The sequence below is a fragment of the Ursus arctos genome, unplaced genomic scaffold (genome assembly GCF_023065955.2).
Source record: "Ursus arctos isolate Adak ecotype North America unplaced genomic scaffold, UrsArc2.0 scaffold_16, whole genome shotgun sequence".
Taxonomy (NCBI): Eukaryota; Metazoa; Chordata; class Mammalia; order Carnivora; family Ursidae; genus Ursus; species Ursus arctos.
Genome location: NW_026622830.1, coordinates 4,530,460 through 4,558,425, shown reverse-complemented (window position 1 = coordinate 4,558,425; position 27,966 = coordinate 4,530,460). Strand labels below are relative to the sequence as shown.

The 27,966-nt window shown below is 58.0% G+C and overlaps 1 protein-coding gene across 2 annotated transcripts; it reads left to right on the top strand.

The window, feature by feature from the left end:
* Positions 1–26: 26 nt before the first annotated feature.
* On the top strand, positions 27–27,766 carry NPEPL1 (aminopeptidase like 1). 2 transcript variants are annotated; one of them, XM_057312455.1, is made up of 13 exons: positions 27–470; positions 1,565–1,720; positions 3,895–4,080; positions 4,536–4,706; positions 8,628–8,717; positions 9,157–9,238; positions 10,940–11,082; positions 16,617–16,694; positions 24,327–24,427; positions 25,323–25,446; positions 25,714–25,890; positions 26,414–26,524; positions 27,020–27,766. In XM_057312455.1, exons 2-13 carry the CDS (start codon positions 1,604–1,606, stop codon positions 27,176–27,178), a joined length of 1,539 nt encoding a protein of 512 aa, XP_057168438.1. In that variant the 5' UTR covers positions 27–470; positions 1,565–1,603; the 3' UTR covers positions 27,179–27,766. The 2 variants fall into 2 exon arrangements, with proteins under 2 accessions (XP_057168438.1, XP_048078220.1); XM_048222263.2 differs by lacking the exons at positions 27–470; positions 1,565–1,720 and adding an exon at positions 3,207–3,425.
* The last annotated feature ends 200 nt before the right edge of the window (positions 27,767–27,966 follow it).

Genomic DNA, 27,966 nt, shown 5'->3' with positions numbered 1-27,966 from the left:
CCTTTCGTATTGTGAGCCCTTGTGTGGACAACTCCCTTGTCAGGGATCGGACTGCCTGCGATGCCAGGACTCGTCCTTAGATAGCTCAATCCAAGCTCCGTTTTCTCCCAGGGACTGGCTTGCTGAATTTTACTGCTGGGATTTGCTCCCACGGCCAGTGTATCCCCAAACGTCACCTGGCCTGGAGGTCTTAGAAACGGATATTCAACAAATATATATATATACATAATTAATATATAAATGCACACTTCATACACCCAGGGCCACCTTACACGATACGATCTCAGAAATGTGCTCTAGAATGCAGACTGTACCCAAAGCTTCCTAACAAGTCCTGGGGACTTCATTCTGATTCCTTCCAGCTGAAAGCCTTGTTCCTCACCTGCTAAGTCGGAGCGCCCGATGGAATTCGGAGTGAGTCCCACCGCATCAAAACCAGGAGTTACTTCTTGGGCTGCCTGAAAGATCTGGTGAGTTGTTTTAAATTTTCATTTTTTTAAAGAAAATTAAATTGAGGTGAATTTTTCATTGACAATGAAATATATACTAAGCTGTGGATTAATACCTTCATAAAAATTTATCTAAACAGAGTGCTGCCTGTCTTATTTATGTTGAAGTCTGTAGAGTCTGCGGTGTGAAGGGGAAAGTACTTTCTGGAATATATTTGTGTCTGTCACAAGCTACATCTTGAGGAAATTGGCAGGCATTTGAAGTGGAATCACTCCTTAGCGTTCTGTTTAGTTTGGATTTCTTCGACTCAGGGGTGGGGGGGAGGGGTGCTTAGAACTAAACTCAGGATTATCTGCTTTTAACAGGCATTGAACATTTTCCTTTGCTTTGTGTATCCTAAGTGTTCGATAAATGCTGTTTGAACTGAGTCATCCCATTCATCGTTCCTTGGGGTCGTGGGGGTTATTCGGTCTATTCTTACGTATGGAAGAATTCTGAAAGGAAAGAATCTCCAGAATGATCTCTCTACCAACCGTTTCTCTCCCCCCTCCCACTCTCTGTGCTCAAAACTTCCAGATCCGGCTTGCTGAAAGGCATCTCGGATCCCTTCTCAGCAAGCACAAGTCTGCGGGGTGAATCCCCAGTTTGCAGTCCCCTGCAGCCCACTCCTTCCCTGTTCTCTGGGACCCTGCATTCTTACCCACGGGATTCAGAGCCCCGTGGACACTCTGGGTGGCTGCTCTCCTCCCCGGCTTCTCCCCCGCCACCCGAATGCCTTCCCCTGCCCTGTGTGTCTGTGGAAGTCCTGTTTCACCCATCGGGGCATAGCTCACGTCCCTCACCCTCTGGGAAGATCCCCCGGGGCCTCACCCCGCTGCCGGAGTGCCCGGTGCCTGTCTGCAGCATATTTGCAAACAGAGGGAAGAGTGATAGATCTTCATACGTGCTCTTCGTACCCTTTACAAATGTGTGAAAACATTCAGCTGCTGTAAAAATTTTTTGAGGAAAAAAAGATCCAATTAGCGTCAACTTTCATGTTGGGAAAGCTGTGGGTTTTCGAAGGAATTCCTTTCACTCATTCAATGACTGTTTTTTGGCACCTGCTCTCTGCTAGGCCCTGCAGAAGAAAGGACACTCAAGCCCTGCCTTCAGAATGCTGAAGCTCTCCGGTCCCGGGGGATGTTGTCAACCACCTACCCCGCACCAGGGGCTCAGAACTGACGGGGAAACACAGAAGAGCGGCCAGGGAAGACGAAGCTGTGGCTCGTGGGTGGGTTGCCAGTCAGGGAGTGGGGGAGATGTGCTAGGAAGTCAGTGGCTTTGCGAAAGCCTTGGATGTCGTGCTTGGGAATTGGCTCTGCTATTTTTTTTTTTTTTTTTTTTTTTTTTTTTTTTACGGCTGAGAGTGAAAAAGAAACTCAAAATGAGAGGGGTGGCACATGGAAGTAGCTAGAGGTAACAGAGGACAGTACCAAGGGCCCTTGAGCAATCAGGATGTGGGCAGGATCTTTATTTTTAAATGAGTCCTGTTGGGGCTTTCTCAACTGGGTCATGGCTCCCTGAACCGCGCGTCTGAGTTACAGCAGAAGCCAGGACCCTTGCCAGGGGCATACCCGCTGTCCACGAGGTGCCCCCTCTGCCCTCACCCAGGGCCCCTCCACCACCCACTTCATGCCCCCAACACCGTCCCGGTGCCCTCCTTGACTAGCCTTCCCTCCTCATGGGAAGGTGGCTCGGGTGCTGCCCCCTCCTCTTTGCTCTTTGTCTCCTCCCCTCTCCCCAGGCAGGGCACGAGGCTGTAGGGGGCAGCTTGCTCAGACTGCTGCCCTATGACCCTTCCTGGAAGGGGTGGCCGGGGGCAAGGCCCTCCACCAGACAAGGCGATGCTCGAGTTTCTAACTGGCCATCCCAGAAGCAGTAACCTGGGTGGAAACCCACATCCTGACACCTGACTCACATCTAGGACAGTGCCTGCAAAATAGTGGGGACCCGATCAGTGGCAAGGAACCCATTAAACGAGGAGGAAGGCACTGTGGACACTGCCCAGCACACCAGGCAGCAGGGCCCTGTCTAAGTCAGGAGCTGGCACGGATCCAGGCATCACCAAGCCCAGCCAAACCTGACAAGCGGGTGGGGTGTGGTTGAGGGCACATCCTGCCAGCACCGAAATCACCCAGGACCACTGCTGGAAGCTGGGCCTGCTTGGGGCTCATGCAGACTGTGGTCTGGTGGGAGCTGCTGGGGTGGACTTCAGGTTGGGCCTGGGTCCGCTCAGGACCTGCTGGAGGTCAGGGCCACCAGGGTCTGCAGGGGCTGGGGGCTGGGGGCCAGGGCCCCTTCCTGGAAAGGCTGTCTGGAGAGCTGTTTCCTCACTCTGAACGCAGGACGCACTCAGGGACCTGTGGGGCTTGGGGCCTGCCCCGGCTTGGAGCCTGCGGGCCTGGCCGGGGCCTGCCGGGCTGTGGGGCCCGCCCAGGGATTGCGGCCTTGCCGGGTTTCGGGCCTAACCCGGGGATCGGGGCCTACCGGGGCCTGGGGCCGGGCTGCCGCTCAGGGCCTGCCAGCTCGGGCCTGCAGGTCGGGGCCTGCCCCGGGGGCCCGGGGCCCGCCCGGAATGGGGCGGCCCGCTCCGCCCCGCCGGCCCGGCGCCCCCTCGCGCCCCCTCGCGCCCCGGGCGGGCCCTGCACGTCTCGCGAGCGGCCCGGAGCGGCGGGGGAGGCGGGGCCGGGCGGCCGGGCAGGGCCGGGGCGGCGCCGAGGCCGGGCCGGAGCGGAGCCCGAGCGGAGCGGGGCGGCGGCCGGGCGGGGGGCGCGGGCCGGCGGAAGATGGCGAACGTGGGGCTGCAGTTCCAGGCGAGCGCCGGGGACGCGGACCCGCAGAGCCGGCCGCTGCTGCTGCTCGGGCAGCTGCACCACCTGCACCGCGTGCCCTGGAGCCACGTCCGCGGGAAGCTGCAGCCCCGGGTCACCGAGGAGGTGAGCGGGCCGCGCGGCCGCCCGGAGGCCCCGCCCGGCGCCCGCAGGGGCGCGAGGCCAGCCCGGGCGGCGCGGGGGGGCCCCCGGGAGCCGCCCCCCGGGCGCTGCCTTCGAGGGGCCGCGCGGCCCTGCCGGGGGAGCCGGCCGCCCGCTCCCGGAAGCCCTCCCGGTGGCACCTGGCCGGGCCCACCCCGGTGCGGGAATCGCAGCGTTTGAAGCCCAGCGGCCCCCAGCCTGGCCTTTTAAATCCCCACGGCTTAATCCCACAAGGGTGGAACCGTGCCAGCAGACACACACACGCTGAGCTCTAGCGAGAGGCCACACATCTTAATTACGGATCGTGGGTGCCCCGGGAAGCTGCAGAAGTGCCCTTTTAGCCTCACGAGCGTCCGCATGCAGGGCCCTGCTGCCGGCATGCGGACTGCTTGAAGTCTGGTGTCTTGTCTCTTGTGTCTCCCGTTCCATCCAGCTCTGGCAGGCAGCTCTAAGCACGCTCAACCCCAACCCCACGGACAGCTGCCCCCTGTACCTGAACTATGCCACCGTGGCCGCCCTGCCCTCCAGGGTGAGCCGGCACAACAGCCCCTCGGCTGCCCACTTCGTCACCCGACTCGTGCGCACCTGCCTGCCGCCCGGAACCCATCGGTGCATTCTGGTGAGTGCCGAAGGCCATCCTCGCGCTTGTGGGGAGCCTGTGTCCCCGTAGCTCAGCCCCAGTGCGGGCAGGGCACCCTGGCTCGCAGGACCTCCGAGGTGGACGCACCGCTACAGCCCAGGGTAGTGTAACCCCAGCTTACAGACAGGGAAACTGAGGCCGAGAGACTAGGCCGTTTATCCCAGATCAGTTTGGGTGGTAGACCTGAGACTCAGACCCAGATTTCCTGAGCCCACGCCCCTCTGCGTCCTACTCTCCCACCTCGGAGGCAGTCCACATCTGGTGGCCGCCGTTTTCTTCCACGGTGAGACGGTGGCTCCGGGAAGGCCCCGGCATGGTGGCTCTGTCGGGGCTCCTCTGTCCAGACTGAAGCTCTTCCTCGGGTGCCACTCCCGTGGGTCTGCCCGCACTCGCGGGTCTGCCCCCGCTCACGGCTCTGCCTCTCTGTGCTACAGATGGTCTGTGAGCGGTCGGACGCCTTCGCCTCTGCCTGCGCCCTGGCCCGAGCCTTCCCGCTCTTCACCCACCGCTCTGGTGCTTCGCGGCGCACGGAGAAGAAGACGGTGACGGTGGAGTTTTTCCTGGTGGGACAAGACAACGGGCCAGTGGAGGTGTCCACTTTGCAAGTGGGTGTCCGGATATTCGCACTGTGTCCGCGGGCCCGCATGCGCTGGGGCAGCTGGAAGGGGAGGCTCTCTGCCTTCCCTGGGGAGGACGGAGGCAGGGGTGCTGTAGCGATATCCGAGGAGACCCCGGAGGCCTTTCCAAACCCGGGCAGCTGGCCGCCTCCCTCAGGGTGGGCTTCCTTGCCAGGACTCAGGCCGTCTGGCATTTACTGAGCTCCTTCCTACCCAACGCCGGGCGCCCTCCTTTCAGTCCTGAGAATCCTCTCCACGTGTGCATCCCGTTTCCCGCTGTGGCGCACTTTGACATGTGCTATTTCACTGGACCTTCAGAAGAATCCTTTTGAGGGCAGCAAGACTGGGAGGGACTCCAAGTTAGGAGTCCCGGTCTGGGCTGAACGGCGGGTTCCTTCCCCGTGGCGAGCATCCCAGACCCCGTGGCCTCACCCTCCCCACCCCCACCTTCACCCAGACCCACGCTGTCCTTCCTACCCCACCCCTCATGGCTCCGGGGCCAGCACCCCTCACCAGCTGCCTCCTCCACCTGGGTTCTTTGCTCTAGAAGGAGAGGACATGCTTCCGTCTCTACCATCTTGCAACAGCTTCTTTCCTTTCCTTCCATTGATCTCCAAACTTTGAAAAAAACACGGTCTAATTGTTTTGCCTTTCTTAACTCCTTTTTCCCCTCAGCCCACCAAAATCGAGTTCCCACCCCGCATTCTGACATTGTTTTTAAGGGCCCTGTCTGCCGGACTTGAGTGTTGTCATCCCATTTGTCCTCCCTCCTTGAAGGGTCTGCCCCACCCTGAGTCATGCCTCCTTCCCACGCCCCCTCCAGCTGCCCCCTCTACATCCCCCTTCCCGAACATTCCCACATTCCAATCTCGCTTCCTTCTCTCTGGGTTCTCGGAGTGCCTGGGGACTCCATCCCGCAATCGGGCACCAACGACCACCCCTCTGGCTGCAGGGAAGTCCTTCTGAGTTCCGGGCCTGAGCAGCACCCTGGACCCCCCACGTCCTCCAAGCCCTTCTCCTCTTTCCCCGCTGGCCACAGTGGACTGACTTTCTGTCCTCCTCAGCTTCCCTCTCCAGGTCCTTCCTGCTCCAGGCCTGCCTGGTCTCAGTCCGGCGTCTGCCCACATCCCTTCCCCAGGGGGAGCTCGCCAGCCGGCTGACGTGGCCTCCCTCGCAGTCGGGCCCTCTGCCCACTGAGTACCATCCCACCTGACCTGACACATCTCTGCTTAGCGTCTGTGCCCCACACTGGGATGGGAGCTTCTGGAGGGCAGGGACCTCGTCTGTGGTCCCAGCATGGGTCTAACGTGATGAGGGCCGGTGGGTTGGTGGGTCTCCTTGACCCCCACATCCCTGACCCCCACATACTCTGCCCACTGCCACTGCTTTAGGGAGCCCCCACCTGCACCCCATTGCTCTCCTGGGCTGTTGTGGCAGCCTCCTCATTGGTCTTGCTGCCTCCAGATGCCTTCCCTCCGCTTCCCCTTCCCATCGCTGCTCTTAGCTTGTGTAGACACGGACTGCCTGCTAAGTCCTCTCAACAGCCCTAGGAGGTGGGACCTGTTGTTCTTCCCATCATAGGGCTAAGCAGACTGAGGCTTGGGGACGTTAGGTGACTTACTGGGGCCACGCCAGCAAGGGCCAGAGCCAGGTCTTAACCTCTGCCAGCATATGTCAGCCTTCTTCCCCGTCTGTCTTGGATCGTGAGCTCAGGAGCTTCAGGTACCCCGTGTGGTCTTTTCCATACTATGGAGACCTCAGCACCCCCACCCCAGGTCCTCTCCCCCCCCCCAGGTCCCTGTGGTCCCTCATACCCTCCTCCCCTGTAGTGTTTCATGGAATGAGGTGTGGCGATTCCCTACTGGACTGGAGTACCTTAGACATCTTTGAATTCCCAGAGTCTAGTGTGGAGCCTGGCGCACAGTAGGTGCTCACAGAAACGTGGGTGGAATGACTGACTGAATGAACGATCCTGGGGCACGACGAGGCACAAGCTCTTCTCCGAGGTCACGAGGCTCTGCGGTGGCGGAGGGGCACTGGGAGCTGCCCCCGGCCTCCCCCGCAGGTGCTGTGTGCCCTCTCCCCCAGCTGGGCTGCCCTCGGAGCTCCGAGCCCACGGAAGGCTGCTAGGCGAGCGCCCAGCCTCCTTAGAGACGAGTCTTAGGGCATTGACGCACTTCCCAGACAGCGGCCACAGGCTGCGTCAGAGATGAGCAATGGTCTCTGCGACGCCCACAGACAGGGACCCTCCGCCTCCCAGAGGAGAGCCCGCATCAGGCGGCAGGGACACACAGTCACATCTCATATCTGAGCTGTCAAGTTCTGCGTCTCTGCCTTTGAGGCTTGGGGGTTTAATTACCTCGGGAAGGCAGGAGCTCTCCGAGCGATTCAGCAGGGCCTGGGAGGTGGCCGGGCTGGTGCAGTGGACGCAGAGCCCGCCCTCCCTGACACCGGGAGCCGGGAAGGTGATGATGAACTCGGTGCCGTCCGCACGTCCGCTGCACCTGCACGGCTTTGCTCTTTCAGTATTGCCTCTTCCCTGTGCGCTGGGAGACGCGGCCGGCCAGCCCCGTGTCCGAAGCTCGGGAGTGGGGGTGGGCATCGGGGTGGGGCAGGAGGCGCCGTGGGCAGCAGCTAGGCAGAGACGAAAGAGAAGGCAAAGCCCTTCTGGGATCAGCACTGAAGCAAAAGCGGGGCAGAAGTTCTTTGCAGACAGTGGGGGTGGGGCTGGGGAGGGCGGCCGGCGTGGGGCCGCAGGCAGCTCCCGGGTTTGAGCCCGTACACCCATCTCCAGGGCCGCCCCTATGCCAGGCTGAGTGCAAGGACTGCGTCAGGTCCCTGCGTCAGGGCCAGCGTGGGAGCTGCCCGAGACAGAGTCTGTGTGCATGCTTCCCTCTGCACCACGTGCCCAGAGCTGGGTGGCATCGGATGGCCAGGAGCACAAGGTCAGGGAGTCTATCATGCACTCCCACGGGGCTCGCGTGAGAACACACCACCGTCACGGCCAGAGGGCCGCAAAGGGGGCCAGCGAGCCCTGGGGGGGAAGGACAAAGAGAACTTGTCCTCCTTTGGGATGATCCAGAGAAGCTTCTGGAGGGCACAGCCTTTAAGAAGTGCCACAAAGGATGGCTAGGATCTTGACAAGAGAAGGGGGGTGTATCGGTCAGCTCCGGCGGCCACAAGAAAATGCCGTAGAGGGCATGGCTTCACCGACAGACCTTTATTTCTCACAGTTCTGGAGGCTGTCTGAGATCAGGGTGGGGTCTGATAGGGACCCACCTTCCCTGGCGGCCTTCGGGCTGTGCCCTCCTTCCCTCTTCCTATGGGGACGCTAATCCCATCATGGGCCCCACCCTCCTGACCTTGTGTAAACCTGACCACATCTCAAAGGCCTCCTGATACCATCACATGAGGGGGGGGGCTTCAACACAGGTGTTTAGGGGCGATGCAGACATTGAGCGCATAGCAGAAGACAACACTTCCCCCAAGGGAGGACGTGGGATTGCCAGGTGCCTGAGTGAGGAATGCCCAGCATGCGTTCAAGGGCCGCCTGCAGCCAGGATAGGGGCAGTAAGCAGCAGATGAGGCCTGGAAAGGAAGGGGACCCCCCTGACCCCAGGTGGGAAGGCCAGGCTGAAGGATTCTTGCATAATCTAGAGATGAGGTTCAGAGCCGTGTGGAACTTTCTGCAGATGGCTGGGTAGGTCACAGGCATGGGGGAAACAACAGCAGGCAGCGTGAGTCTTGTTTCCCCCTGACCTGCCCCTCGATGCCCTGTCAGCAGCCCCAAAACCTCCCCCGGTGGCTTGTGCTGCTGATGCCTTTGGTCCCTGGGGGAACGGACAGGGAGGGACAGCCCTTCCTACCGGGTCCTGGGTCTCCAGTGACAGCCTCTGTTTTTTTCCCCAGTGCTTGGCAAGTGCCACGGAAGGCGTGCGGCTGGCTGCCCGTATCGTGGACACTCCGTGCAATGAGATGAACACAGACACCTTCCTCGAGGTTCGTGTTCCCAGGGAGTCATGCTGGGGTGGGACCAGGGTGGGTGAGGCGTTCGTAGACCCCAAGGAAGTCAGGGGATACCCAGGGCTGGAGGAGGACAGTGCCTATAGTCTCTGCACCTTGCCTGGGACTGCTTGGGGCTGCTGAGGACAGAGCCCTGCTGTCCACTCAGCTGAGGGTGGAGGGAGGACAGAGCCTCCTCCTCAAGGCCTCTCTGCAGGACCACAGCCATGATCTGCAGGAAATTGTAGTTTGGAGGGTGAACCTTCTGTCCTGGATTTAATCGTGCTCCAAGCCGAGAGAGTCGAGGCCCTGGCTTCAGAGCTGCTCTTCTCCACCACGCGGGCGTCGGCTCATCCCTGGCCCCGAGCCTCGGCCTGGCCTTGACTTAAGCCGTCTTCACGTGTCTCTGTGCTGTTTTTTCCATGAACGTGTCCAGGAGATTAAGAAAGTTGGAAAAGATCTGGGGATCACCCCAACGATCATCCGAGATGAGGAGCTAAAGACAAGAGGATTTGGAGGTGGGTAGGGCTGGGCCTTGTAGGCTGTGGCCTCAGGCTGGTCCTGGGTGCTGGGGGTGGCAGGGGGGCAGTGGATCACACACTGCGTTGCCTCCAAGCTTCCCTTGAAAGGAGCCAGCCTTTGTCCGACCCCAAGGCAAGACCTTGGGAAGCGGAGCATCTCTGGGGGAGAAAGGAGGTGCTGATTCAGACTCTGGAAGCTGCAGTGTCCAAGTCGTTCCCCGGCCCACTCCCTGTCCACAAGGGCTGCTGTCCTGGCTGCCTGGGCCAACTCAGCAGGACCTTTCCGCTCCTTGAGCACGCCAGCCCACGTTCACATCATGGCCTCATCGTCACGGCTCTCTTTCTCTGGAGTCCTTCCCCAAAATACTCTCACAGCGGGGCCATCGTACCCTGAATGTCTTGGGTCAAACCCACCTCCTCAGAGGGCCCTTCCTGATGACCAGACCCATCCTCCCTGCCCCCTAGGCACTGGAGGTATGGTGACAAGTAGGATAAGGCACTTTCAGTCTGGCTGGGGGAGGGTCACCATATTCCTTATCAAGGGCTGCCAAACAAATGATCCCAGAAGGAGGCGGCTGAAGGCAACATGCAGTCTTGTGGGTGGGGAATTAGCCATGCCTGGGCTGGGTCCTGGGCCAGGGTCTCTCCCAGGTGGAAACCAGCATGTTGATCAGGTCGGCAGTCATCTGAAGGCTCGACTGGGGCCGGTGATGTGGTCCCAGCCGGTCTCACTCACGGTGCCGTCACCAGGCCTTGGGGCCTTGCTGGCCGTTCCTTGTCACGTGGGCCTCTCCTCGAGCATCTCACCAGCAGCAGCTGCTTCCCTCAAAGCAAGGTTTCTGGGCGAGGAAGAGTGAGCAAGCAAGGAGGAGGCAAGGTCTTTTTTTGTAACCTAGTCTTGGAAGTGGTATCTCATCACTTCTGCTGTGTCCAGAAGTGAGACGCCAGGTTCTGTCCACACTGAGAGAGAGGGGGTCCCAGAGGCAGGGCTCGATGGGGGCTGTCCTAGAGGTGCCTACCGCAGCACACATAAACCAACGACAAGTGGAGGGAGAGGCTACTAACATCAGGGAAATCTTCACAGAGGAGATGGTATTTACTGCGGGTTTTACAAGATATATGAGAGTTTGTCAGGCAGCCATTATCGGCTCTCGTCCTGATTTTTATGATTGTTCAGTTCAGTTACTGGGGGGCCTTGAGGCCTGGTCTCTGCCCACAGGAGGCTTTCTTGAGAAGACGGGGCACGTACACCCCACGGCGAGGCAGTGGGGGGAGCGGGCTCGGAAAGGGTGGTGCAGTGCCGAGTGCATAGAGGGCTCCGGGAGGAGGAAATGAGCGTGGGCTGGAGTGGCCTTGAAGCATTATCCAAAAATCATTTCATTCTGCAACCCTGTTCATTTCTTTCTGGGAATGATACAGTTTTTTTTTCTCAGCGGGTTTTCTTGCCTAACGATACTTCGCACAGAATTCGTTTGCAGTCCCAGAGCGTTGGAACTAATTTGCATTCCCCGATCCCACGCTGGCCAGGGGGCAGGAGGGGGGCAGGGAGCTTGGGCTTGGACTGCATACTCTCCAGGAGAAATATTCACACGCCAGTGGATATTACCAGGGGAGAGCTGTTGTTTCTGGGGGGCTGCCGGGAGTTCTCTGCTCAGTTAAACCTGAGCCCAACTGACCCTCTCCCTGTGCTTTCTGTAGGAATCTATGGTGTTGGCAAAGCTGCTCTCCACCCCCCTGCACTGGCTGTCCTCAGCCACACCCCAGAAGGAGCCACGCAGACCATTGCCTGGGTGGGCAAAGGGATCGTCTATGACACTGGGGGTCTCAGCATCAAAGGCAAGGTGAGGTGCTGCGGCCAGTGCTTGGGCGGATCCCTGGGATGGGGAGGGCTCTTGGGGGCCTCATCAGCTCTCAGAAGAAGACAGCAAGCAAGGTTTCTGGGACCTTGGCATTGGGGCGTGCCTCTGGGGAGCCAGGTTCAGGATGAGTCGGCGGGAACAGTTTCATGTCCACACTGAGGGGGAGACATTTCATGTCCACACTCCAAACAGGGGTCTGGAAACAAAACATCTGGACAGGATCCAGAAAAAGCCACAGAAATGATTAAAGGGCTGGAAAACGAGCCCAAGGAGGCAGGGTTCAAGGAATCGGTGGTTCTGTCTGAAGAGAAGGGCGTGGGGTGGCACCCACTGTCCCCACGACCATCAAGGTTTCCACGGACAGAATGCTTCGTGTGGTTTGCACGAGCCCCCTCGGAGACGGGCCCCCGGTGAAGGCTAGAGGGGTTTGGCCCCACAAGCAAGCCGCCCGCTGGCGTTCCTGTGAGGCCCGGCAGCAGAAGTCTCTCCTATGGGTGGCCCGCTAAGCTGCCTGCCCTCCTCCATGGCCTGCACGTCTGAGCCTGCTGTGCGCTGGGAGCCGAGACGGCCCCAGGAAGAGGAGGAGGGACGTCTTCATCTGCTCATGTCACACACTTGGGTTGAGCAACCACTAGGCACTGGGCCTGGGCTGGGCTCTACGGTGCCAAGACCCGGAAGGCCTGGGAAGGAGCAGGCGTGTGAAATCTGTGCCCCAGGAGACCTGGAAGAGGAGAGCCAACCTTCCCAGAGAGAAAGCTCTAGAAGAGAGAGGACAAGCTAAGCTCACACAGAGCAGACCTCGAGAGCTGGCAGCCAGCATGGCTCACAGATATGTCCTGTTGGCCCAAGGGCTGGTCTATAATTTGAATTAGTTACCAACATGTAAAAAACAGGACAAATTTTCACAGAACACTGGCTGTCTGACCTTTTGTAAACTGAGGAGTCTGGCAGTGCGGGCCCTCCATCCCCACCTGGCCGCGTCCTGCTGGAGCTGAGAGGCGCTGGCCCATGGATGGAGCCCACGCGGACCAGTTCACTGCGGCGCTGGCCCTTTCCCACCTGAGCCCCAGTATCAGGCGCTATTTCGGGGGGAGATTGTACGCTACCATTGTGCCACTAGCCTGTCTAGTGCATTTGGTACCCGAGTGGACAGTCTCTTTAGTTTTTCCTTTTAAACATCTCTCCTCCCGTAAACAACATTATTTTCAGGCCTAATCAGGAAATGATCCAAGAATGAAGGTTTAAAAAATCAAACCCCAATAGTGAATTCACCTTTCTTGAATTCCATATGTCTCATCATGCCAGTAAAAAAATGAAAATAAATATCACGGGGCCACCTGACCAGCTCAGTCGATGGAGCGCGTGACTCTTGTCAGGGGCGTGAGTGTGAGCCCCATGTTTTGTGCAGAGAGGACTTAAAAATAAAATCTTTGAGTAAGTAAATATACAAATATTACAGTACACATAAAACAAGAAGAGATCCGTACTTTGAAGTCACATTAATGTGATTTTTTGGATAGAAAGAACTTCTGCCTCCCTGTTGGCCTGTTGTGGTAAAGGGTGTTAGCATGCCAGTGTCTGAAGGCCTTCGCTTCTGCAGTTGCTCAGGGACTTTATCAAAATTGATCTTTTGCACATCTCTACGCTTACTGCGTGGACAGAGATTGGTCAGTCCATCTGCGCTCATGGTTGATCCAAAAACACTATTAATTTGAATTAGGAAGACTTTCTATGGACACAGATACCCAGGAGAAGGCTCTCACGCAAGGATCGCTTGGCAGAGACGGCCCCAAACCCCATTTCCCAAGAAACTCCAGAAATCGCGATGCCGTCCGTGTCTTCAGTTCTCGGAAACTGATTTTAGTGGCCCTCACGGGTCCCTGGAGTAAAAACGCTTTAAACACAAGTCCAGTGGCTCACATAGACTGGGGGAGGCCGGGAGTCCCAGGCTCCCCGCACCCGTGGCTTTGCTCGGAGTACGCTGTGGAGGCAGGACCGTGTGGCATCGCAGGCACTGTAGACACCGGCCCCACCTCCACTGTCTGCTGGACGGATAAGTAGTTAGAATAGTTGGCTTTGAACCTTTTATCTATATGATTAGAACTCACTTCGACAGATTTTTCGGGAGAACCATTTTACCACTGATGACAGCAGGCCGACTTTTAGTTGGTTAATGGTCGTTTTCAGACTCTCCACAGCCAGCGTGCCCCCTCTGGCTGCACCTGGCACTGGCCAGCCCTCTCACCCACGATCCTGGCTCTTGTCCCGGAGGCAGCTGAGTGCTGGCGGGTGGAATAGCCAGCTCCTTCCTCCTGGGAGCAGAGGCTGGCCTGTTGGAGGGCCCGAGTGAGAAGCAGGGCCTCCTGAGAATTAGTCCTTCTGCTGGGGGGGCACCAGATCCAGTCCTGCAGGAGGAGTCCCTGCTCCATCTACAGAGACTTCAAAGGCAGAGCAGGATCAGTGTGCACTCAAGTCTCAAATGTGTTAGTCTCAGGACCCTTCCTGTCGTAACAAGTATTGATCCCAAGGGGTTTTTTTTTAATCAGAGTGATATTTAACAGACGTTGTTGATATTTACCCTACTAGAAATTAAGACTGGGAAAGATACTTAGTAATTTATTTTAAAATAACAATATAAATCCATTGCATGTCAATGTAAATAATATAATTTTATGAAAATAACTCTATTTTCCAAAATGAAAGGACATGAGCAAGAAGAGTGGCGTCGTTTTACATTTTGCTGCTCTCTCCCATGTGCCTTGACAGAAGATGGCTCTGATTCTGTGTCTGCTTCTGCCCTGAGTCTCTTGTGATGTGTTGTCTGAGTTGAAATATAAAAAGAAAATCTGCCCTCACTCACTTTGTAGTTGGAAAACGGAGAAACAGTTTAGTGCCCTTTACAAATAACTGAGGACATTCTTCTTTGTTATTACACCAAAACTCGACAAGTGGGAGTCTCTGAAAGGGGAGGGATGGTGTGGGATCAGAAACCATGTCAGTGAATCTTTGCACCCTGTTACTGAATATCTATGGCCTACCTTGAACTGCGAAACCGTGATTTTGTGACAGCATGCATGGGTCATCCAGAAGACATCGTTCACAGAGCTATGCGAAAACTCCAAATTTTGGCCCAACACAGGATATTTTTAAAAGTCACACTTGGTACCACCATCCGTCTCATCTTAAAAATCGCTGAGTATTAGGAAGCCGTCATGGGGGGCAGAAAATACAAGTTTTTCCCAAAATTGTGGTTTTTTTGCTTGAAAGCTCACATTTTCCCACCAGCACCAGCTACGGTCAGCTGTTCTCCTGGAAGTGAGAGGTTCGCTTTGCTCTTCAAGAAGACGTCTGCCGGACACCCGGGTCCGAGTAACCCGTCACATGTCAGTTGCTCTTTGAATTAAACCGGTGTTCTGGAGCATGGAGGCCGGCTGAGCCAAGCCCCAGGCCACCATCCGCGGCTTCCGCTCCGACCGCCCGGCCCGGGGACAGCGGTGCGGTGTGCGCGCCTTCCGTCCCGTCACAGGGCATCTTGCAAACAGCTGCGCTCGGCGGTTGAGTGTCTACTGCTTCAGCAAGGAGACTCGGGTGGGGTTGGCTGCCCTTTATCTTCCTGGAGGGCAGAGGAGAGAGAGTCCAGGGACCGTCCCTGCCATGGCTGCGACCCGCCCGTCGCTCAGCTGCATCGCGCAGTGTTGACCCCGTGAAACAGGCAGGTGACATCTTCGGTGACTCCGGAAATCGTCTCTTTCAGAAAAATAGGAGCGACGTGGGGGGTCTGCAAAGCTCACACAGTCAACTGAGTGACATTCACAGTTGGGCGTTTGCTCAGTCTGCGGGGGGGAGGCCACCCTGGTGACAGGGAGACACGATTTCACTGGCCGCCTGGGGCTGTTCCGTGTGGGCCGTTTTGCGAGTGGTTTGATTTCAGATATGCGGCCCCGTTTTCCCATTTAAACAATCCTGTGCTTTCTCGCCGATTAGGTCAAAGAGACAGCTTATTTTCAATAGTGCCCGCTGGGTCATTTTCACTCAACTTAATTGTAAAAGCAGCTCGGTTTATGTCTAAAAATACTTTCCATTAAAACTCGAGGCACGTGTAATCCAATAAGGGTTCGAGAAAATCACTCCATCCATTTCAAACCCAAATCCTACATCTGATGACCTGTTGTTAATTTAAAGTATGAACTTGTCAATTAGAGCTGGGAACCTATAAAACGTAAAAATGTGTAACCGCTCTCAACCCGTTTGTAGAAAATCGCAGCTCCCTCAGCGGCGGGAGGGAGCCCCCGCCGCTCACGGCCCTCATTAGACACCAACAGAGCGGGTGGTGGGGTGGGCTCAGGGATGTGACAGTGACATTGGGGAAGAGTTCACGTGAACCTGAGTGGATTGTTTGAGACAGTGACGTCAAGGCGTGGAGAGAGCTGAGGCCAAAAGTGTCACCGAGGCCAGGTGGTGACCAGGGCAGGGTGGTCTGCTGCAGAAAGGTGGTCTCGGTGGTGGCGGGAGGGAGGGGGACTGGTGCCCGGAGGAAGATGGACGGTACTGGGGGAGGACGCAGCGTAAGGGGGCAGGTGGCTACTGCAAGCCCCCCCGGGACTGGGCTACAGTGGTGTGGCTGGGAGCTCATACCTCAAGGCAGTGTGAAGGGGGACAGGCCTGGCATAAAGCTCTGGGGCTGTCCCCTGGGACCGGGCCTGCGGGGGACGAGTAGAAGCGGGAGGGCTAGCAAAGGGAGTGGGGGACGTGGGAGGGGGGCTGTCATGGGAACCAGAACAAAGCCCCACCCCTCTGCAGGGTGCAGCCACCCTGGGGCCGTCTGCCGTGAGCACGCCAGCCAGGCACCACGTGCATCCACGCGGGCACAGCCCTCTGCCAAGCCAGTGGGGATCCGAGAGCTTCGGAAGCCAGGAGAGGCCGCTCCCGTGTGCACCCCCCCCCCCCCCGCCGTGTTGAGCGGGAATCATAGGGCTCCCAAGAGCCGGGGTGCTTAGCAGTGGCACTGCTGACCCAGCAGAGCAGGTGGCCTCGGGGAGCAGGCTTCTGGGAGAGGCGGTGCAGGGGAGCAGGTCAGGTGTCCCGAGAGCTCCCAGCTCAGGGTGAGGGTCTCGAGTGTACTTGTCGGCTGAGGGCTGAGGAACGGGAAACGGGAAAATGGGAAGGCTGACACCATGGAGGGGAGGAGGCAGGCCACAGCCCGCGTGGCAGCTTTAGGCAGCTCCCCGGGTCCTCTTCCCCTCCCACCTCTGGATCATCAGGTAACCCAAAGCTCTGCTCCAGCGAAAAGAGCCCATCGCCTTTGGCCGTTCTGCCCCGTTGCTTCTGGAGACCAGCCACTCGACCAGTGGGAGTTTCTTGGGTTCTGTGTGTGCTCTGGGGACACGGCACCGGCTTCCACAGGTCTGGGGGAGCTGCTCTGGGGCCCTTGTGCACTGGGCAGGGGCAGGGCACTGTTGCCAGCGTGGCCGACATGCACTCACGCTCCACTTGGTGCCCCTTTGTGCCCCCTGCAGACCACCATGCCTGGGATGAAGAGGGACTGCGGGGGTGCTGCGGCCGTCCTGGGGGCCTTCAGAGCTGCCATCAAGCAGGTGAGTGCGGCCCCGCCCCCTGCAGTCCTCGGAGGGGAGGGCTCCCTGATATGAGCTGTCCCTCTTTCTCCCCCAGGTCCCCACCCGGTGCTCCTGAGTCCCCGCAGCTCTGTGTCTCTCCCCCCTCTGCACTGGCACGTTGGGCACCCCTGGGCTCCCAGGGTTTCCTGCCTTCCGCCAGGGCTCCTCTGCCTGAATGTCACCTCTTCTAGGGGTGTCACGTCTCCTGGGGGTGTCACCTCTTCTGGGGGTGTCACCTCTCCTGAGAGTGTCACCTCTGCCTGGATACATGGACTTTCCTTGAGTGTGTCTAGCCATGTGGGCCACTTGGAGTCTGGCTATATCAGGCCCCCCATGAGTGCTTGTTCAGTGAAGAAGCCTGACCTAAAACCACGTGGCACGAGCGTGACCACTGTGCTGGGCCCCAGACCAAGCTCATGGGCACAGGCCTTCCTGGCTCCCCTCCCAATAGCCTTCCTCCGAGTCACCACGACCCCTAAGAAATGGTTATCGATGGGCCGTGTCATGGGACTGCTGTGCGTGCCAGTGGGGACCCAGGGCTGCGTCTCCACGCTCCACGGACCAGCCGTCCGGGGTCTGTCACGGCCCGGGGGGCAGGGGCTGTCCTCTAGCGTGCAGCAGTGCCCGTCTGGGCGGGAAGGGTGGCCGCACACGGCTGCCAGGTCTCTGGGAAGGGAAGCTGCTTTGGGCTGCCCCCGCCACGGCGGCAGCTCCTAGGACTGCGGTCTTGACCCGGTGTCACGGAGGCTGCAGTGTCCAGCCGCGCCGGTGTGAGCCCGAAAGGGAAGGGCCCCTCAGGAGCAGGCTTTCCCGCCTGGCCTGCCCACTCTCGGGCCGGGCTCTCCGTGTAGGGGCCTGGGGAGGGGCCGGCTGGCCTTTGTGAGCCGTGACCAGGCAGAAGGGGACTGGGGTGTGCCTTGGGAATAGCCTGGCCGACCCCTTGGAACAAAGGTGTCCTGGGGAGCCAGAGGGGCCCCCAGCCCCGCACGCTCTGTACGGCAGACATGGCTCGTTCACACCAGCACAGCAAGCAGCAGGGCCCCCCATGCACAACTGGAATCCGATTCCTGAGCGAGGGAGCCCCCGCTTAAGGTGCCAGCTGGCTGTGGCTGTGCCCCCTGTGTCTGTCCCGGGGAGGTCGCGGACACCCGCCCGCTGAAGGATCTTGTGTTCAGGAGGCCAGCCAGGAAAGCACAGGCCCCTCAAGCGCTCCGGGGTGTGGAGGGCTCCTCCCCAGGAGCACTGCGGGGCTCACCCGGGGCATCACCTCGTCCCAGAGGCTCCGCTCCCGTCAGAGGCCAAAGGCTGTAAAGTGGGAGGAAGTGAGGATTCCAGGGAGGCCTTGGGTGAGGGCCTCTGGAGCCCAAAGCCCCAGTGCCATAAAAAGCATTTAGTCAGCAGGTGCAGTGTCCCGACGGCCGTGGCAGCGGCCCACCTCCTTGTGGCTACTCCTCAGGGGCCCGGCCTTCACCTCACTGCATGTGGGACCTTCCTTCCCCGCGGGGCTCCCTGTGCCGAGGCCCCTGGAGGTAGACTTACAAGGAAACCGGAATGGTCTTGGCAAACAGTTTCTAGGTCCGGCTGGTCAGAAGCCCAGCCTGTTGCCGGGAGGAGCAGACGTCCCGGGACGCGGGAAGGGCTCTGGGGGCGGGTGGGCGTGGGGGCTTCTGGCCAGGTGGAGGGGGCTGGCACCACCACGAGCCAGGCCCAGCAGGCCCCCCCGGGGTCTCTCCCGAGCGGAGCCCCCGCCACGGTCCACCGTGAGCAGTAGTCAGGCCGGAGCCCAGAGGCAGGGTCGTGGCCGAAGGCGCCCTGGCCCCCTCGCTGGCCGCAGAGGAACCAGGAGCCGGCATTCGAGGAGGCACCGGCCTCACTCAGCACCGCCGGCCTGGCTCCTGCCACCTGCCCGCCTAGAGCCTGGCTGCCTTGGTAGATGAGCTTGTCAGGACCCCAGGGGACAGGCCTGGCCATAAGGTGCTCACGGGGTGGCTCTTCCTGAGGGGAACAGCTGCTTGTGGGTGGCTCATGGGAGACATCCGGAGGGCTTACGTGGCCGCACTCTGGCATTGTCTCCCTTCATACCGGTCACTGCTCCAGCGGAGCGTCTGTCCCAGCATCTGGACAGGCTGGCTGGGAAGGGCCCCAGCAGGTAGAGGGTTCAGGACTCCAGCTCCCTGTTCCCAGAGAGCCACGTGGCAATTAGCATTGATTCATCAGCTGGTGGCCATGAGCGGTCTAGGGACTGTCAGGACCCCCCTCCACCCCCAAGGGTGCTGCTGTGGGCTGCTGAGGGCCCCCTACACCCCCCCCCAGGGTCACGGCCTAGAGGCTCCCATCCTTGTTTTTTTAATTCAGTTAATTAGCATATAATGTATTGTTGGTCTCAGAGGCACAGGTCTGTGACTCATCAGTTGCAGGTGACGCCCAGGCGCCCAGCGCGCCTCACCTCCCGTGCCCTCCTTCACGCCCATCCCCCACCCCTCCCCTCCAGCAACACTCACTTTGTTTCCTGTGATTAAGAGTCTCTTACGGTTTGTCTCCCTCTCTGATTTCATCTTGTTTTATTTTTTCCTCTCTTCCCCTATGATCCTCTGCTTTGTTTCTTAAATTCCACATATGAGTGAGACCACATGATAATTGTCTTTCTCTGACTGATTTTGCTCAGCATCATACCTCTAGTTCCATCCACGTTGTTGCAAATGGCAAGATTTCATTTTTTTCTGATGGCTGTGTAATATTCCATTGTATATATGAACCATATCTTCTTTATCCATTCATCTGTTGATGGACATTTGGGCTCTTTCCGTAGTTTGGTTATTGTGGACATTGCTGCTATGAACATTGGGGTGCAGGGGCCCCTTTGGATCACTACATTTTTGGGGTAAATACCCAGTAGTGCAATTGCTGGGTCGTAGGGTAGCTCTATTTTCAACTTTCTGAGGAAGCTCCACGCTGTTTTCCAGAGTGGCTGCACCAGCCTGTATTCCCACCAACAGTGTAGGAGGGTTCCCCTATCTCCACATCCTCTCCAACATTTGTTGTTTCCTGACTTATTAATTTTAGCCATTCTGACCAGTGTGAGGTGGTATCTCGATGTGGTTTTTGATTTGTGTTTCCCTGATGCCGAGTGATGCTGAGTGATATGGAGCATTTTTTCATGTGTCTGTTGGCCATGTGAATGTCTTCTTCGCAGAAATGTCTGTTCATGTCTTCTGCCCATTTCTTGATTGGATTATTTGTTCTTTGGGTGTTGAGTTTGATAAGTTCTTTATAGATTTTGGATACTAGCCCTTTATCTGATAAGACATTTGCAAATATCTTCTCCCATTCTGTGTGTTGCCTCTTTGTTTTAATGACTGTTCCCTTTGCTGTGCAGAAGCTTTTTCTCTTGAGGAAGTCCCGATAGTTCATTTTTGCCTGTCTCCCTTGCCTTTGGAGACCTGTCTAGCAAGAAGTTGCTGTGGCCGAGGTTGAAGAGGTTGCTGCCTGTGTTCTTTTCTAGGATTTATATGGATTCCTGTCCCACATTAGGTCTCTCATCCATTTTGAGTCTATTTTTGTGTATGGCGTAAGAAAATGGTTTCATTCTTCCACATGTGACCGTCCAGTTTTCCCAGCACCATTTGTTGAAGAGACTGTCTTTTTTCCATTGGACATTCTTTCCTGCTTTGTTGAAGATTAGTTGACCATAGAGTTGAGAGTCTGTTTCTGGGTTCTTTCTTCTGTTCCATTGATCTATGTGTCTGTTTTCATGCCAGTACCACGCTGTCTTGATATCACAGCTTTGTAATAGAGCTTGAAGTCTGGCATTGTGACGCTCTCAGCTCTGGTTTTCTTTTTCAACATTCCTTTGGCTATTCAGGGTCTTTTCTGGTTCCATACAAATTTTAGGATTATTTGTTCCAGCTCTGTGAAAAAAGTTGATGGTATTTTGATGGGGATGGCATTGAATGTGTAGATTGCTCTGGGTGGCACAGACATTTTAACAATATTTGTTCTTCCAGTCCATGAGCATGGACCGTTTTTCCATTTCTTTGTGTCTTCCTCAATTTCTTTCATGAGCATTCTATAGTTTTCTGAGTATAGATCCTTCACCTCTTTGGTTATGTTTATTCCTAGGTATCTTATGGTTTTGGGTACAATTGTAAATGGAATGGACTTCTTAATTTCTCTTTTTTCTGTCTCAGTGTATAGAAATGCAACTGGTATCTGTGCATTGATTTTTATATCCTGCCACTTTGCTGGAGTCCTGTATGAGTTCTAACAATTTTAGGGTGGAGTCTTTTGGGTTTTCCACGTAAAGTATCATCATATCTTCTGGAAAGAGTGAGAGTTCGACTTCACTTTACCAATTTAGATGCCTCTTATTTCTTTGTGTTGTCTGACTGCTGAGGCTAGGACTTCTAGTACTGTATTGAACAACAGTGGTGATAGCAGACATCCCTGCCATGGTCCTGACCTTAGGGGAAAAGCTTGCAGTTTTTCCCCATTGAGACTGATATGCTCTGTGGGCTTTTCATAGATGGCTTTTACGATATTGAGGTGTGTTTCCTCCATCCCTGCACCGTGAAGAGTTTTAATCAAGAAAGGATGCTGCACTTTGTCAGATGCTTTTTCTTTTTCTTTTTTTTTAAAGATTTTATTTATTTATTCGACAGGATAGAGACAGCCAGCGAGAGAGGGAACACAAGCAGGGGGAGTGGGAGAGGAAGAAGCAGGCTCCTAGCGGAGGAGCCTCATGCGGGGCTCGATCCCATAACGCCAGGATCATGCCCTGAGCTGAAGGCAGACGCTTAACCACTGTGCCACCCAGGCACCCCAGATGCTTTTTCTGTATCTATTGAGAGGACCATATGGTTCTTGTCCTTTCTTTTCTTCATGCGCTGTATCACACTGATTGATTTGCAGATGTTAAACCACCCTTGCAGCCCAGGAATAAATCCCGCTTGGTCGTGGTGAACAATCCTTTTAATGCACTGTTGGATCCTACTGTCTGGGATCTTGGTGAGAATTTTGGCATCCATATTCATCCGGGATATGGGTCTGTAATTCTCCTTTTTGGTGGGGTCTTTATCTGATTTTGGGATCAAGGTAATGCCGGCCTCATAGAAAGAGTTTGGAAGTTTTCCTTGCGTTTCTATTTTTTGGAACAACTTCAGAAGAATAGGTATTAATTCTTCTCTAAATGTTCGGTAGAATTGCCCTGGAAGCCATCTGGCCCTGGGCTCTTGTGTGTTGAGAGATTTTTGATTACTGATACAGTTTCCTTGCTGGTTATGAGTCTGTTCAGGTTTTCTATTTCTTCTTGTTTCAGTTGTGGTGGTTTATTCGTCTCTAGGAATGCGTCCTTTTCTTCCAGATTGCCTAATTTCTTGGCATCTAGTTGCTCATGATATGTCGTTATAATTGTGTTTCTCCAGTGCTGGTTGTGATCTCTCCTCTTTCATTCATGATTTTATTTATTTGGGTCCTTTCTCTAGAGGCTCCACTCTTAACTCCAATTTTTGTAGGCCTTGATGTGAGCCACACGATAACTAATGGTGGTGATGGCTTAGAACCCACAGAGTAAACTAAGAATCTGCACGTCCATAAGTAGGAACCAAGCGTTGAATGAATAAGTAAGTAGGGGAGGGGAGCAGTGTTTCTCCAGAGAACCTCCGCGAGCCCACCGCAGAGGAGGGACAGAAAGAGCAAGTCGCTGTGGGTCAGACAGCACCGTAAGAGCGAGCAACAGCTGCTGGAACCCAAGTGCAGAAATGCCTTGGGGGCCAAATGGCTGGCATGGCCGGGAGTGACTTAGAGGGACTCTGCCCAGCGGGATCACTGTGTCCCCGCGGCGTCACCAGGACAGGGGCCCCGTGCACGATGCACCTCTGAGACGAGGTCCCTGGAAGAACATGGCAGGTCTCTGGGCATCCTGCCAAGTGCAGGTGGGGAGTGCAGGCCCCAGGAGACAGCAAAGCGTGAGGTCACCAAAGACGGTGGGAGGACCTCAGGAGTCCCATTGAGGAGACTGAGGTGATGGCTAAGTCCGTGTACCCAGACTGGATCTGATCCCCAAGTCAGTGGTGACTCCCCAGTGCAGACCAGCACATGGGGTGCACCAGGCGTTAGCATTGCGGGGGAGAGGGGTCAGTCAGGGCTATCCAGGCATTATTTATACCATTTTTGCCACATTTTCTGTAAGTTTGAAATGATCTCAAAATTAGATGTCCTAACGTTTTTTAGAAGGCAAGGATGTGCGATGCCACGTTGGGCTTGCTGGGAGCAGGCAGCACCTGGTTCTGGGGCGGCCGTGACCCTCCAAGCCTTACGTAGCTGAAACCTCGTCTGCCTGCAGTGTTTCAGTCCCTCCGGGGATCCCGAGCCCTGTGTGTCTCGCTCCTGCACCCCAATACCTGCAACACGAGCTTGGAAGCACTCGCCCAAGGCCCGCAGCACCCTCTAAGCCGGCCTTCCCAAGCAGGACCCCCCCACTAGAAGCAGCAGCCCCCAGACCTCCTGAATCCGAAGTCTGGGTGGGGAGCATTAGACCGGTTGAGGTTGGGCACCGTGGTCTCTCCTCACCGCCCTGCTGTCCTGCCACAATGTGATGCTTGCTCGTGCTCTGCAAACTCCTCTCGCCTCCGGGCCCACACCCGGCATGGCTCTCTGGGAAGACGTCGGGGCTCCCCTCCTGCCCTGGTGAGGTCCACCCACCCGTCTAGCTTCAGAGCCCCTGGGGTCACCCTGTTGTTTCAAGGCCACAGGTTGTCGCCGTTCATTTAATCGCAGCCACTCTCGGAGGGGTCTTCGAGCCCCCAGGCAGCAAGGGGGTGCTTTCCCGGGCACTGGGGGGGGCCTCAGGCTCAAAGCCGTGCCAGCCGGGTGCCACGGCTCCAGCCCGTGCTGCAGGCCCGTGCTCGCCTTCGCTGAAGGGATAGAAGACGCACGTGTTGCAGAGATGAGGCCGGATCTGGCAGAGCTGTGTGTGAGAACCCGCAGGCGGCGGGAGCGGCCCCGTGCCTGGGGAAGACATGGCCTGGCTAAGGGCGCGGGTCCGGGAGCAAAGGACGGGCAGGGACGGGGTGTGGGACCTCTACTCCCCCTCCCACTGCCCCCTGGGCGAGGCCTGCTTGGGGTTTTCTGGGGCAGGTTCAGGACCCGTGTGGGAAGGAGACCACCTCGGCCTGTTTCATGCACATTTCTCAGTGCACAGATGTCACGTTTGGGCGTTAGAAAACTGACTCCACACCTCAGGTTCTGTAGCCACCTCCCCCAGCCCCCGTGCAGCTGCCTGTGTGTGGCTTGCTTTTGTACAACGGTGCTGAGCTCGGCGGATTTGTGCAGTGAGAGACATCGATCGCTGACCACGCTTTGTGGACAGGGGCTGAGCTAGCAGCCCAGCTCGTGCCCTGGGTATGTGGTTGAGCCAGGATTAAAGCTGGGAGCCCAGCCCCACTCCTGGGCTCATTTCTGCATTGTTGGGCTCTGGTGGAGGCAGGACTCCCCAGATGGGGTGCCGCCAGGACTGCTCAGGGCTCTGTCCCCGGGGGTGGAAGACTCCGGCCTAGCCTCCCTCCTCCACGCACGGCCACCTGTAACCGGAGCCTCTGCCCATGTTCCCTCCAGGGTTTCAGAGACAGCCTCCACGCTGTGTTCTGCTTGGCCGAGAACTCTGTGGGTCCCAACGCTACGAGGCCAGACGACATCCACGTGCTGTACTCAGGAAAGTAAGGCTGGCTACCCCGGCTCCCCGGCCGCCCGCTAGGCTAGAACATGCGGGGGGCCCTCTCCTTCCCAGCGCTAGGCTGGTCAGCCGGGGGGCTGATTTCACCCTGCTCGCTCCAGCCAGAGGCACATCCCGTGGGGAGGGTACCTGTCAGGCAGGTAGGGCAGCGGGCTGCTTGCTCCCAGGGGCCCGGGTGGGGGGGGGTCGGCTGCATCACTGGACAAGGTGTGGGGCTCCCTCACGGTGCCTGGCTTCGGATCCACCCTGCCTTAGTGGGATGAGCCCTTCCCAACCTTTAGGCTTAAAGTTCTTTGTACATCTGAAGCCTTGCCCCCGCCGCCCGATTCCCTACTCGGGGGCCCTCCCTGCATTTCCCCCTTGAGGTCAGCCCTTGGACTGCTCCTTCTCAGCTACGAAAGGACATGCCTAGAAGCCAGTGGGCAGCAGCCAGAGGAGCAGGTGGCCCAGATTCACAATAAGAGAGTCCACTCAGCTCCCCATACAAGGGTGCCTGTCCCCCAGGGTGACCCCAAGAGGTGTTTCCCCTTTTGCATTTACCCAGTGCCTGGCATTGTGGGCCAAGGGCTGGCACGGCACAGGTTATGCTACTCATACAACCCTGTTCTCCCATCTTACATACAGAGAAACCGAGGCACAGGGGGCTGGGCAGCTTTCCTGGCTCCCCACTGGAAGGCAGTGGGGTGGGATTGACCCGACGCCCTGTGCTCCGGCCCCTGGCTGTGCAGTGCTGCAGGGGGATGGGAGTGGCCCTGCCCTCCGGAGACGGGTAGCTGGAGGGAAGAGGGCTCTAAGTGGAGTCTCCCCAGTTCCGAAGGGACTCACTCGCAGTGCCCCAGGGAGCACCATCCCTAAGCCGGGTCTCTGCTGTGCCCCAGGACTGTGGAAATAAACAACACTGACGCGGAGGGCAGGCTGGTGCTGGCAGACGGTGTGTCCTACGCCTGCAAGGACCTGGGTGCAGACATCATCCTGGACATGGCCACTCTGACCGGAGCTCAGGTGGGCCACCTGGACTCCGGGGATGGCGGGGGGCTGGTGCGCTCCCCGAATCATCATGGCCTGGCCCAGGAGGCTGGGGAGCTTATCCCTGGTGCCCAGCGCGGTGCAGGTGCCAGAGTCCGTGGGCTGGGTCCCAGCGCCTGGACAGCTTAGGAAGTGTCCCCCTGGTGGCACGCTCACACTCTTGTTTCTTCCCTTCTTTGCTTCTCGCTGCCTCTCCATCTTCCCCGTCTTCTGCCTGCGGCTGCGGCCCGGCCACCCTCCCAGGGCATTGCCACGGGCAAGTACCACGCCGCCGTGCTCACCAACAGTGCGGAGTGGGAGGCAGCGTGCGTGAAGGCCGGGAGGAGGTGCGGGGACCTGGTGCACCCCCTGGTCTACTGCCCCGAGCTGCACTTCAGCGAGTTCACCTCGGCTGTGGCCGACATGAAGAACTCCGTGGCGGTAGGTGTCCAGCGGCGCCCATGCTGCGGGGAGCGCAGCAGGCAGAGCCCTGCCCTCAGGGAGCCCAAGACACAGCAGCAGTGTGGACTAGGGTCCTCCCCCCCCCCAGTGGGGTCCCAGATCCTCACTCAGGATGGAAGCGTCCAGAGCGGGGACGTGTCTCTCCCTGGTCTCCCCGCCAACGCATCCACCATGACAGGCGCCGGGGGTCCCCTTTGCGCTCCAGGGTCTGCTCGTTTGCCAGCTGCCCCGTCGCCCCAGGGTGAAGGCAGACCCCTTAACCCACATGCAAGGTCCTTGGGGTCCCTCTGTGCAGTCTCCCGACAGGGGGCCCCCCTGCCCCTGGGGCCCCTTCTTGCAGCCACCAGGGGAGGCTGTGGCCGAGGACGGTGTGGTCGAGAGGGCGTGGGGTGCCCGCTCGTGTCCAAGGGGAGGTAGCCCTGAACGCACTTTGGTGGAGCCCCTCCCCACGCCCCCACTGCCGGGAGCAGAAAGGTCACCTTGTGTCCTGCTGTCCCCCCAGGACAGGGACAACAGCCCCAGCTCCTGTGCTGGCCTTTTCATCGCCTCACACATCGGCTTCGACTGGCCCGGGGTCTGGGTCCACCTGGACATCGCCGCCCCGGTGCACACCGTGAGTCCAGGCTCTGCCGTGGTGCCCTCGTCCCCCCCCCCCCCCCGCCACACTGGCGCAGCTGCCCCTGCCCTCGCACGCATCCAGACCCCTCTCTGGCTGCATCTGAGCTCATCAGAAGCAGCGTGTGCTTAGGGGGGTCACACTGCCTGTGGCCTGACCTCCGGCCAGCTGTGCCCCCAGCCTCTGGTCTCCTCTGCCCCGGAAACAGAGTGTCTGCTGTGTGCGGCCCTTCTCCAGCCAGCCTGTCCTCGGCTGGAAGCCCAGGGCCCTCAGCTCCCCCTTTCCCACCCAAGAAGACCTGGGGGTTGGGGTCAGAGCGCATGGAGCCATCCCACCACCCTGCCCCCCACTTAGTCCTGAGTGTGACGGATAGCAGGGGGGCGCCGTAGGGCAAGTGGGGGTGGACCAGGAGCCCCTTCCCGTGAAGATGGGCTTGCCGAGGGGGTCTGGCTCCGCCTGGCAGAGGGTTTCCAGCCCGCTCTTTGCCCACAGGGTGAGCGCGCCACGGGCTTCGGCGTGGCCCTCCTGCTGGCGCTCTTCGGCCGGGCCTCCGAGGACCCTCTGCTGAACCTGGTGTCCCCACTGGGCTGCGAGGCGGACGTGCAGGAGGGGCACGTGGAGAGGGACTCCAAGAGGCGCAGGCTCGTGTGAGGCCGGCCCCTCCCCGGCCCGTGACACAAGACTCTTTACCTCACTTTGCACTGATTAATTTTAAGCAATCGGAAGATTATACCTTAAGATAGGCTTTGGTTTGTTTTTATTTTTAGTTGTCACGGTGATAGAAACAGCTCTCTTCTGTCCTAGAAGACAGCGTAGGGTCTGGAGGATGGGCTGGGGGGGGGGAGGGGCTTGGGCTGGCTGCTCTTCCAGGGACCTACCAAGCTCCCTGCTGGCTTCCAAAGACTCTGCTCCCTCCCAGGGCCCCTGCATGACCTGGAGGCTCCAGGATGCATGGGCGGCCCTGAGGCCTTGGCCGGTGGCCTTTGGGCCTCCTACCCCTGCTCAGTGCGCGCCGTGGGTGCCCGTGGCCTTATCTTTGGCCCCAGGCCCCACACGCGGCACCCACGTGATGGAGCCCAGGCCCCTGCTCCAGCCAGGGCTGCCACTGCCCCCAGGCAGCCCACCCCTTTGATAGGGTGGGTGTGACTTGTTTCAGGGACCCAATCTTATGGCGCAGGGGGAGTCTCTGGGCCCTTAGGACTCCCTGGAGGCTGAAGTAAATATGGCTGTATCACATTCCCCCTTTGCCTCTGTCTCCTCTGTCTCCCACCCTGGTTGAGAAACCCACCCTGAGGCCTGCCCGTGGCTCCGAGGCTCCAGGCACCCCCATCTTCTCAAAATCCAGCATCCAGCATGGAGAGGCGGCCTGGCTACCTCACCTTTGCTGCCGCCAAGAGCGCTGGGGCCTGGGAAGGGACGAGAGCGGGGCCGGAGTCCTC